Raw genomic sequence first — 10,209 nt, forward strand, 5'->3', positions numbered from 1 at the left:
CAAAACTAAATCGAATAAGACCTCAGATGGTCAAGTTTCTTATTTTATATTTATGTAGGAATTTTGACGAGCTTCTTGTTAAATGGAATCTCATTTGAAATAAAGCTTATTGGATTTTTAAACGACCCCTCTCTTCAGTTATTATTCTTATTGGCGTAAATCGCAGCTCCAGTCCGTTGTTCCGCCACGCACGTGGGTCACACTGCCATCGTATATCGATATATCCGCGATATGGAAATCGAGTGTGGAGCCGCGAAGCGGTCACACTAAATCAAACTTCTTAAGCATCGTGCCGGTTATTTATTTATTTATATTATAATTTTATTAATTATTTAGGCGAGCACAATTGTCCAATTGGAACCATGCCAAAGGAGCAGTTTCGCGCATCTGCGCTGAACAAAAAGATGTAAGTTGCGCCCCCAAGCGAAGTGAATAACAGAAATTAACCGATACACCTTCAGTTCACATGTGCAGTTCGGAATCAGCGGCGCCGATGAAATCCAACAGGAGGCTCTGGTGCGGATTATCTCGAAGAATCTGTACCAGGCCCAGCGGCAGCCGGTGCCCTACGGCGTCCTGGATCGCCGGATGGGCATCAGCACCAAGGATGCCATGTGCGACACCTGCGGACAGGGCTTGAACGAGTGCATCGGCCACTTTGGCTACTTGGATCTGGCGCTGCCGGTCTTTCACATCGGCCACTTTCGTTCCACCATCAACATACTGCAGATGATCTGCAAGGTCTGTGCCCATGTGATGCTCAAGCCCGAGGACCGGCAGTTGTACGAGAAGAAGCTGCACAACCCGAACTTCTCGTATTTGGGCAAGAAGGCGCTGCATGTGCAGATGTTGGCCAAGGCCAAGAAGGTAACCAAATGCCCGCATTGTGGCTCGCCAAATGGTGGCGTTAAGAAGGGGCCGGGTCTCCTGAAAATCCTCCACGATCCGTACAAGGGACGCAAAATGGACTTGCTCTTCACCAGCAACATGAACGAGATGCTGCACTCCACGCAGGCGAATCGTGACCTCAACTCAACGCTGGGCAATTACAGCACAGCCGAGGAGCTGACCCCACTCATGGTGCTCGACCTCTTCGAACAGATACCCCAGCGAGATGTGGCCCTGCTGGGTATGTGCTCGCATGATGCTCATCCAAAGCATTTGATTGTCACCCGCGTATTTGTGCCGCCCGCATGCATCCGTCCGTCGGTTTTGTCCGAAGTAAAGGCCGGCACCACGGAGGACGATCTGACCATGAAACAGAGTGAAATTCTGCTCATCAATGATGTAATTCAGCGTCACATGGCCACCGGGGGAAAGATCGAGCTGATACACGAGGATTGGGACTTTCTGCAACTTCATGTCGCCCTATATTTCCACAGTGAGATCAGCGGAATCCCCATTAACATGGCTCCAAAGAAGACGACGCGCGGAATCGTACAGCGCTTGAAGGGAAAGCAGGGACGCTTTCGTTGTAATCTATCGGGAAAGAGAGTGGATTTCAGCGGACGCACTGTCATTTCACCAGATCCCAACTTGATGATCAACCAGGTTGGAGTACCAGTGCGCGTGGCCAAGATTCTCACATACCCCGAGCGCGTGAATCCAGCCAATATAAGGCACATGAGGGAACTGGTGCGCAACGGACCAAGCATGCACCCGGGCGCCAACTATGTGCAGCAGCGAGGATCGAGCTTTAAGAAGTACCTTGCCTACGGCAATCGTGAGAAGGTGGCGCAGGAGCTGAAGTGCGGCGATGTCGTGGAACGACATCTGCGCGACGGAGATATCGTGCTGTTTAACCGCCAGCCGTCGCTGCACAAGATGTCCATTATGTGCCATCGGGCCAAAGTGCAGCCGCAGAGGACATTCCGCTTCAATGAGTGTGCCTGCACGCCATACAACGCCGATTTCGACGGCGATGAAATGAATCTACACTTGCCACAAACGGAGGAGGCCAGAGCCGAAGCACTCATTCTGATGGGCAACCAGTCGAACCTGGTGACGCCAAAGAACGGTGAGATTCTGATTGCCGCCACACAGGACTTCATTACCGGCGGCTATTTGCTCACGCAAAAGGAGGTCTTTCTGACCAAAGAGGAGGCCATGCAGTTGGCCGCCTGCTTTCTGGCCAACGAAGACTCGACGATGCACATAAAGCTGCCACCACCCGCACTTCTCAAGCCGCGTCGTCTGTGGACGGGCAAGCAAATGTTCAGCCTGCTAATGCGTCCCAATGACGACTCCCAAGTGCGTCTCAATATGGTCAACAAGGGTCGCAACTACACGGGCAACAAGGATCTCTGCAGCAATGATTCCTGTGAGTAGTTGATTATCAAATTTCAAATTACAAGTTCCATGCTAAATTGTGTTTGCTCTATGACCAGGGATTCATATACGTAACTCGGAGCTGATGTGCGGCGTCATGGATAAGGCCACCATGGGTTCGGGCACCAAACAGTGCATCTTTTACTTGCTGCTAAGAGACTTTGGCGAATTGCATGCCACCAAGGCCATGTGGCGACTGGCGAGGGTTCGTATGACACGTTTCTATTGTGGGCTTAACTAGTTTCTACTTATTTGGTGTCATTTGATGGATTTATGGGGCCAGAGCTAGTTGTTTCAATAATTTCCTAAACCTCTTGCTTAAACAGTTTTCTAAATATCTCAGATCAAAAATGTTTGCTAAAGGGGCGCTATCCTGGTGACGCGCAGTGTAAATGCTTTTATTAAAGTCAGTGCCGATTTCATACAACAAGGCCCGTTTTGTCTGCAATGAAGCCGAGGAAGGACGAGACCCGTGCGTATCCAGATGGTAGCCGGGCGGTGCATTGATCCTCAGCGACGAATGAGTTGATGCCAATTTGTATCCATTGTTGGTTGGTTTTGTTGTACGTAATGAGAGGACCGCCAGAGTCGCCGGAGCAAGTGGACATGTCGCTACCATTGAATCCTTTGGCACACATGGTCGAGTCCACTACGACATATTCACCAAAGACGGGCACACAGTTCGCATTGTCAATGATCTCGACTTGAGCATACAACAGAGTTTCCGAGCTGTCCAGGTACTCATCTTCCGTATAACCGAATCCAGCGATGGTGGCCAGGCTGCCCACAAAATCGATCGAATCCGCCGACTGGCCCACCAGTTGTATGGGCCGAATGGTGTCCGAGAACGTCAGTGGTTCTGGCAGTTGGATAAGCGAGACATCGTTATTCAATTTGTCATTGTAGTCCGGATGGATTATGATATTGCTGGACGTCATGTTCAGCGCATTCGGGTTGAACAGCTGCACAGTGCCGAACATCAGGAAGATGGAGTTTTGGTTTATTGTGCAATGGGCCGCCGTGAGCACCCAGGTGTCCGATATGATTGATCCTCCGCAAAGTAAATCATCCCAGGCATCCTTCTTCAGTATGACCTGCCAGGGAAACTGGCCCAATTTCGCATCGCTTCCCGACACTATGCGACTATCCTGTTGAAACGCAACTATTGAAGCTTACACACTCAAATGCTGGGCATTGGCCAGCGATGCGGCGCACCACTCACTATTTTCATCGGGGAATTGCCGGCAGGATCGAATGGTTGGCCAACAACGGAGATGGCAGCCAGTAGAACTAGCATCAAGGATCGCTCGCTATTCAGCGCCATGTCTGGTGCTCTGTCGGAAGTCGACTTCAATTTCACGCTTCTCAATTAAATGAGTCAAGGGACTCGATCGAGTTATCTTTTATCTCTGTATTTTGCGCGAATTTTTCTTTAACGTTGTGACTTTCTGATAAGATTAAGAGCTAACTTAGTAATTTCCACGTAGGTCGTGGTATCTCGCTAATTCCATTGTTATTAATACCGATTTTTAATTACTTCTACGAACATGGGCATTTGAAAAAGTAATTTGTGACCATTGTTTCTGGGAAAATTTACTTCTTGCCACTTTTTTCTTTTTGTAAGTATTTATTGCACTTTGCATGGCCAAGCTATCGACCATTGAGGAGTACTCTTTCCAAGGGTATTATAATATCTGGCTACTCAATAACGTATTCAACGCTGATTTCTATGGACAGTTGTCTTATCTGAAGGGAAAACACTAATTAACTTTTGCTGTTGCCTCAAGGGTCTATCAAAAAGTATTTCGTTCGCCTGCGACAGATATTGATTGCCCAAAGATTAAAGATAATATGCACGCGTATTATTTGGAAAGCTATATTATATATACTTGACTTGCATTGGGCATTGGATGAGCGTACTGATAGCAACCTCCTTTCCAGATCGCATCCTACTTTCTGCAGAATCGCGGCTTCTCATTTGGCATCAGCGACGTAACGCCGAGCAAGAAACTGCTGCAGCACAAGGAATTGCTCCTGAACAATGGCTACGCCAAGTGTAATGAGTATATTGACTTGCTCAAGGCTGGAACCCTGCAGTGCCAGCCTGGTTGCACGCCCGAGGAGACCCTGGAGTCCGTCATGCTGCGGGAACTGTCGGCCATCCGAGAACAGGCTGCCAAGACATGCTTCGCTGAGCTCCATCCCACGAACAGCGCACTGATAATGGCGCTCAGCGGCTCGAAGGGTTCGAACATCAACATATCCCAGATGATTGCGTGCGTGGGACAGCAAGCCATTAGTGGCAAACGAGTGCCCAATGGGTTCGAGAATCGTGCATTGCCCCACTTCGAAAGGCACTGTAAGTCTGGTCGAATGAAGCATATATATCCGATTTAAAGCAACTAATCTCTTCCTGCAGCTGCGATCCCCGCGGCCAGGGGTTTCGTACAGAACAGTTTCTACTCCGGCTTGACGCCAACGGAGTTCTTCTTCCACACAATGGCTGGTCGTGAGGGTTTGGTGGACACAGCTGTGAAGACCGCCGAGACTGGTTATCTGCAGCGACGTTTGGTCAAGTGCCTCGAGGACCTGGTGGTCCACTACGACGGCACAGTGCGCAATGCTGTCAACGAGATGGTGGATACCATCTACGGTGGCGATGGCCTGGATCCCGTGTCCATGGAGACGCGCAACAAACCAGTTGATCTAGTCCATCAGTATGACAATCTGCGTGCGCAGCATCCGCAGGGCACGGATCGTCCACTTAACGCCGAGGAAATGTCTGAGGCTTTGGAAACGCTTTTGAAAACACCTGAGTTTGCCGAAGCCCGCGACGATTTCAAATTGGATGTTCGGTGAGTTAACTAACCCAACAACGTATTTACTAAAAGTGCTGCTCTATACCATGCTCTTCGCATTGCAGGAACCACATCAACACAGTGTCCAAGCGTATTGGGCAATTGCAGAAGCGCTACGAGAAGTGTATCAACCTGTGCCACCAGATTGAGTGCCTCACCACCGAGCAGCTGCTGCAGTTTGTGCGCCGGATAAATGATCGATACAATCGAGCTGTTACCGAGCCTGGCACAGCTGTGGGCGCCATTGCTGCGCAGAGTATTGGCGAGCCGGGCACCCAGATGACGCTCAAGACGTTCCATTTCGCTGGTGTCGCATCGATGAACATCACCCAGGGTGTACCACGTATTGTGGAGATTATCAATGCGACGAAAACCATATCGACGCCAATCATAACTGCCGAGCTGGAGAATTGCCATAGCATGGAGTTTGCGCGACAAGTCAAGGCGCGCATTGAGAAAACCACTTTGGCGGAGCTGTCCTCGTACGTTGAAGTCGTATGCGGACCATACAGCTGCTACCTGGCGATTGGTGTCGATATGGCCAGAATTAAGCTACTCGGCCTACACATTGATCTGGACACAATTGTATTCAGCATCCTGAAGTCGCGTATGCGCGTCAAGCCGACGCAGGTGGAGACTGTGGCCAGCCAATCGCGCATTGTGGTTCGTGTGGAAGCCACGCGAACGTCGACCATAAATGCAGAGTTGGCGCGCCTAGCACTCTGTCTGCAGAACGTCGTGGTGGCGGGCCTGCCAAACATCAATCGTGCCGTCATTGCTGTCGACGATGCACGGCAGCCGCCCACCTATAAGCTGTGCATTGAGGGCTATGGACTTCGCGATGTCATCGCCACGTACGGTGTGGTGGGCAAACGCACCAGGAGTAACAACATTTGCGAAATCTATCAGACGCTGGGCATCGAAGCTGCCCGAACCATCATTATGAGCGAGATCACCGAGGTGATGGAGGGACACGGTATGAGCGTCGATTGGCGCCACATTATGCTCCTGGCCAGCCAAATGACGGCGCGTGGCGAGGTGTTGGGTATCACGCGACACGGCTTGGCCAAAATGCGTGAGAGTGTCTTCAATTTGGCATCGGTAAGGATAGATTTCACTCTGCTAAGCCATACGTTTGTATATTAATGTACTTATTTTTTGCCACGTCAGTTTGAGAAGACGGCGGACCACTTGTTCGATGCGGCATACTACGGCCAGACGGATGCCATCAATGGGGTTTCGGAGCGCATCATCCTGGGAATGCCAGCGTGCATTGGCACTGGCATCTTCAAGTTGCTGCAACTCCACGAGGACAAGCAGGTGCCACCCATTGAGCCCACCATCTGCAGTTCCCTGAACCTAGTGCCAAGCAAAACCACATAAGAAGCGGGCCTTCTTGACGTTATACTGGTGGTGGGCCTCCCAAACCAGGAGTAACAAAATTTGCGAAATCTATCAGACGCTGGGCATCGAAGCTGCCCAATCCATCATTCTGAAATGAAACCTTTTATAACTTAAAAACTGTAAATAAATAAATAGTACATATTTTTATTCTGTCGGAAATTATTTTATTGAAATTGCTGATGCAAATAACAAAATTTTTATTATTAGTAGTATATTCAAATTTGAATTAATTAACTAACCGCGCGGTTCACATTCCGCCGTTCCACATTTGCTTATGTTCAAACTGCCACGACATGGTCACACTGAACTCTTATGTTTATCAAAACAACGTGTTGTTATTAAATTATGGTTTTGATTTCTGACGCATTTGGCCTGGAATTATCCCCAAACGGGATCCTGGTTGGTATGTATATTGCCAAATTCTTGCAACGCCTTCTAATAAACATCATATACACAGGTCATGGCGATCAGGCGGTGGTATATAGCTCAAAAGCCAAAGTCGAGTTGCCGGTTCAGCTGCGCGAGGGAAAAGTTCGAGGATTTGCGTGGAGTTCCTTGCGTAAATCGCAAAGATTATTATTGTTATATAGCGAGAACGAATACTCCCTGATCAGGTGTACCACCAGCTCTGGAAAGGATCTCTTTCAGCTCGTTCACGAGGGCGAAACCAAAGATTGGATTAATGCCGCTCTGTTCTTGGACGATGAAAACGAATCGGAGGATCGCAAACGATTCGTTCTTCACACATCGCACAGTGCTCTCCTTTATATGGAATATGATATAACGTCGAATGCAGATTGCACTGTCTTGGAGCTGGCTCGATGCACCGACAGTTCCATACTCTATTACACTAAACTCCATGGTAGTTCCTTTGATAAACTGGCCATCATAAGCGGCAATGCCTTTGGAGAACTTTTGGTATGGCAAACGCAGTTTCCCACAGAATCGAAACCAAAATCTGTAATGAAAACATATCCCCTGCTCTTGCGCCTTGAAGCGCACAATGGAGTGATCCACTCAATTGAGTTTGACTTGGAGTCGCAGTTACTGGTGACCACATCGGATGATCGTTCGGTCAAGTTTTGGAATATACAAAAGCCTGGCGACTGGACAACAGCTAAAATAAAGCCCATGTTCAGTTGTTACGGACACAGTTCGCGTGTTATGTGCGTTGTTATACTTAAAATCGGTAAGATTTGCTGGAAATATAACTATATTTGTTTGTTTTTCTATAACTATTCTTGTCATTGCAGATGACCGTACATTTGTGGCTAGCGGCGGTGAGGATTCCTACGTCTGCATCTGGAGTTCTTTTGGTGAATTAATCCTAAAGCGTCGTCAGCAATTCGGAGCGCCAATTTGGAGGCTAGGCTTCAGCCAGGATACGGAAGTCCTCTATAGCACCAGTTCAACGGGCAATTTGGTCGGGCAAAATCTTAAAGAAGTACTTAATCGACCCAAAATCGAATCCGCCATGTTAAGCAGTCTGGGCGATGCAAATGAATTCGTGAGAAATATAAAGTTTGTCAATAATGAGATAATTGTGGGTTTGAGTAGCTCAAACCGCTTGTATTACACCCGAATATCCACGGATTCTTCGCATGAGAATGAGTGGCTCATGGTCAATGACTTTCCGTCGTACAAACGCACTGTTTTGGAAGTATTTGACAACATTATAGCCACCTGTGGACATCGGCGCATAACACTGCACAGGTATAACACAGATACAAATGATTTCGAACAACTATTCGATGGCATTAGGATGAAGGGCACTATACGCTCATTCAAATTCCTAAGCAGAGATCGTTATCTAGTGTCCGATAATTTGGGCTACTGCCTGCTACTGCAAACCCACCAGCTGCATATAGAGTCGCACATCGCACTATTCAATAACCGCGAGCCGTGGATAACGGCGGCCCTGCTCATTTCAGAGCAATATCTATTGTTGGGCAACCGCGAGGGACATGTGATGCTCTACTGCCGCAGCAGTGCCAGCGACGACTTTCAATTGAAGGACTCCATTCGGTATTTACACGGTAAAATGGGCTCGAACTTCTTTAAGTTGCTCAGTCTTAATGCGGACAATGCCCATGTGATGAGTGGTGGTCATGAGGCATTTTTAAAATACCTAAATGTGAGATTCTCTGACTCAACACTAAGTGTTAGCCAACGTGAGGGCATTCCATTGGCTTGGGTCGAAGCATCTCCCTCGGAGGACTTGATCTTGGGCTTCAACGACAATCACATTGTGGCCTGGTCGCGACGAAATGATGTCCTCTTGCAATTGGCCTGCGGCGGAGGCCATCGCTGCTGGGACTTTCGACTGAGTGATGATGATAGCCAACTTTCCATAGCGTATGTGAAGCAAAAGCGTGTGTACTTCTATCGCAACTCGCTCTACAATGCCGTTGACAATCGGATTAAGGATATCAAACCCAATAACTGGCACGTACGAAATTGCAATGTCCTTCGACTCATTACGCCGAGAAATCAATCCGATCCCTTTATTCTTTCCGCTGGCGATGATAATATCATAAAAGTCACCCAAGTGACCAAGGACTCATTGTCTCAACGTGCGGAATTGCATTCCCATATCTCAACAGTTCGAAGTTTGCAGGCGATTCCAGTCAAATCGAATGGCGGCGACTCCAGTACTTGGCTTGTTTTCTCCGTCGGCGGACGATCGCAATTGTGCATTAGCCAACTTAGCATAGATGCGAGCAATAAATGCTGGATAAGTGAACTATCCAGCCACACACTGCACAATGTGGTCGCATCCAGAACGGGTACCATTGAAGCGCGACTGATGGCCATAGATGTTGCGCAGCATTCGGATGAGGATCTCTTTTCAATATATGTTGCAGGCGGCGATGGAAATATAAGGCACTATATATGGAAGCTTGATACACCCAATCAACTAGATCTAAAACATTTTGTAGATATACAAAGATGCCCACTGGGCATTCAGTGGATTGCGAGCAAGGGAATGCTGTTGGTATCCACAACCAATGGCGAAATCTACGGCTTTGATCGTACCCTAGAAACGACATATGTTCAGCTTCAATTGCACGTAACTGGTATAAATACCATAGATATATATGTGGATAGGCATCTTTTGCACATTCTATCCGGTGGGGATGATGAAAGCATTAAGTACACGGTACTCAACCTGAATAACAATAATGTGGAACAAAAAACCGAGTACTTGGGTCTCCACAATGCCCAAGTCAACGCCCTGGCAATACATTGTTCCACCAAAAGTGTCGCAGCATCCGGATTGTTCGCCTATACCTGCAGCATAGATCGGCAGATCTATAGAATAGATCTCAGTACGCATAAATATAACCGGGTTGGTTATACGTGCATAGCAGACGTGAAAGGAATGCTCCTGGATGCTCATCAGCGAATGTATTTCTACGGATGTGGACTGCAGACTGTGCGCTTAAGTGATATACTCTAGGAGAGTATCCTTCGTGTATCATTGGCACTTTTGTACATTTGTTGTGTTGTCTAGTGTTTAACTGCCTCATCTGTCATTTGTTAGATTAGTTATAGCTTGAGAAGTGAGTGGCGTTAATTTGTATATTTGTATTTAAATAAATGTGAATGTAGAGCCTAT

At 47.9% G+C, this 10,209-nt stretch overlaps 3 protein-coding genes across 3 annotated transcripts; 2 read left to right on the plus strand and 1 right to left on the minus strand.

Moving 5' to 3' along the window:
* Window positions 1-223: 223 nt before the first annotated feature.
* Window positions 224-6,737, plus strand: LOC6726067 (DNA-directed RNA polymerase III subunit RPC1). The gene is made up of 7 exons (XM_016173959.3): window positions 224-406; window positions 462-2,320; window positions 2,388-2,533; window positions 4,270-4,687; window positions 4,748-5,183; window positions 5,252-6,287; window positions 6,357-6,737. The coding sequence occupies exons 1-7, from the start codon at window positions 363-365 to the stop codon at window positions 6,567-6,569; spliced, it is 4,152 nt and encodes a 1,383-aa protein (XP_016039454.1). The 5' UTR covers window positions 224-362; the 3' UTR covers window positions 6,570-6,737.
* Window positions 2,689-3,716, minus strand: LOC6726066 (brachyurin). The gene is made up of 2 exons (XM_002107012.4): window positions 3,551-3,716; window positions 2,689-3,476 (listed from the first exon to the last, which is right to left on the minus strand). The coding sequence occupies exons 1-2, from the start codon at window positions 3,650-3,652 to the stop codon at window positions 2,748-2,750; spliced, it is 831 nt and encodes a 276-aa protein (XP_002107048.1). The 5' UTR covers window positions 3,653-3,716; the 3' UTR covers window positions 2,689-2,747.
* Window positions 6,738-6,838: 101 nt separating the features above from the next.
* LOC6726068 lies at window positions 6,839-10,208 on the plus strand. Its single transcript, XM_016173960.3, has 3 exons — window positions 6,839-6,993; window positions 7,048-7,779; window positions 7,844-10,208. The coding sequence occupies exons 1-3, from the start codon at window positions 6,936-6,938 to the stop codon at window positions 10,048-10,050; spliced, it is 2,997 nt and encodes a 998-aa protein (XP_016039455.1). The 5' UTR covers window positions 6,839-6,935; the 3' UTR covers window positions 10,051-10,208.
* The last annotated feature ends 1 nt before the right edge of the window (window position 10,209 follows it).

The sequence above is a fragment of the Drosophila simulans genome, chromosome X (assembly GCF_016746395.2).
Source record: "Drosophila simulans strain w501 chromosome X, Prin_Dsim_3.1, whole genome shotgun sequence".
NCBI lineage: Eukaryota > Metazoa > Arthropoda > Insecta > Diptera > Drosophilidae > Drosophila > Drosophila simulans.

Excerpts from the sequence above, each read along its gene's own strand:
- LOC6726067 (XM_016173959.3), top strand. The coding sequence starts at position 363 with ATGCCAAAGGAGCAGTTTCGCGCATCTGCGCTGAACAAAAAGAT. Across the intron at positions 407-461 it reads TCTGCGCTGAACAAAAAGAT|TTCACATGTGCAGTTCGGAA; the intron begins GTAAGTTGCGCC and ends ATACACCTTCAG. Across the intron at positions 6,288-6,356 it reads GTGTCTTCAATTTGGCATCG|TTTGAGAAGACGGCGGACCA; the intron begins GTAAGGATAGAT and ends TTGCCACGTCAG.
- LOC6726068 (XM_016173960.3), top strand. The coding sequence starts at position 6,936 with ATGGTTTTGATTTCTGACGCATTTGGCCTGGAATTATCCCCAAACGGG. Across the intron at positions 6,994-7,047 it reads CCCAAACGGGATCCTGGTTG|GTCATGGCGATCAGGCGGTG; the intron begins GTATGTATATTG and ends TCATATACACAG. Across the intron at positions 7,780-7,843 it reads CGTTGTTATACTTAAAATCG|ATGACCGTACATTTGTGGCT; the intron begins GTAAGATTTGCT and ends TTGTCATTGCAG.
- LOC6726066 (XM_002107012.4), bottom strand. The coding sequence starts at position 3,652 with ATGGCGCTGAATAGCGAGCGATCCTTGATGCTAGTTCTACTGGCTGCC. Across the intron at positions 3,477-3,550 it reads GCAATTCCCCGATGAAAATA|GATAGTCGCATAGTGTCGGG; the intron begins GTGAGTGGTGCG and ends GCGTTTCAACAG.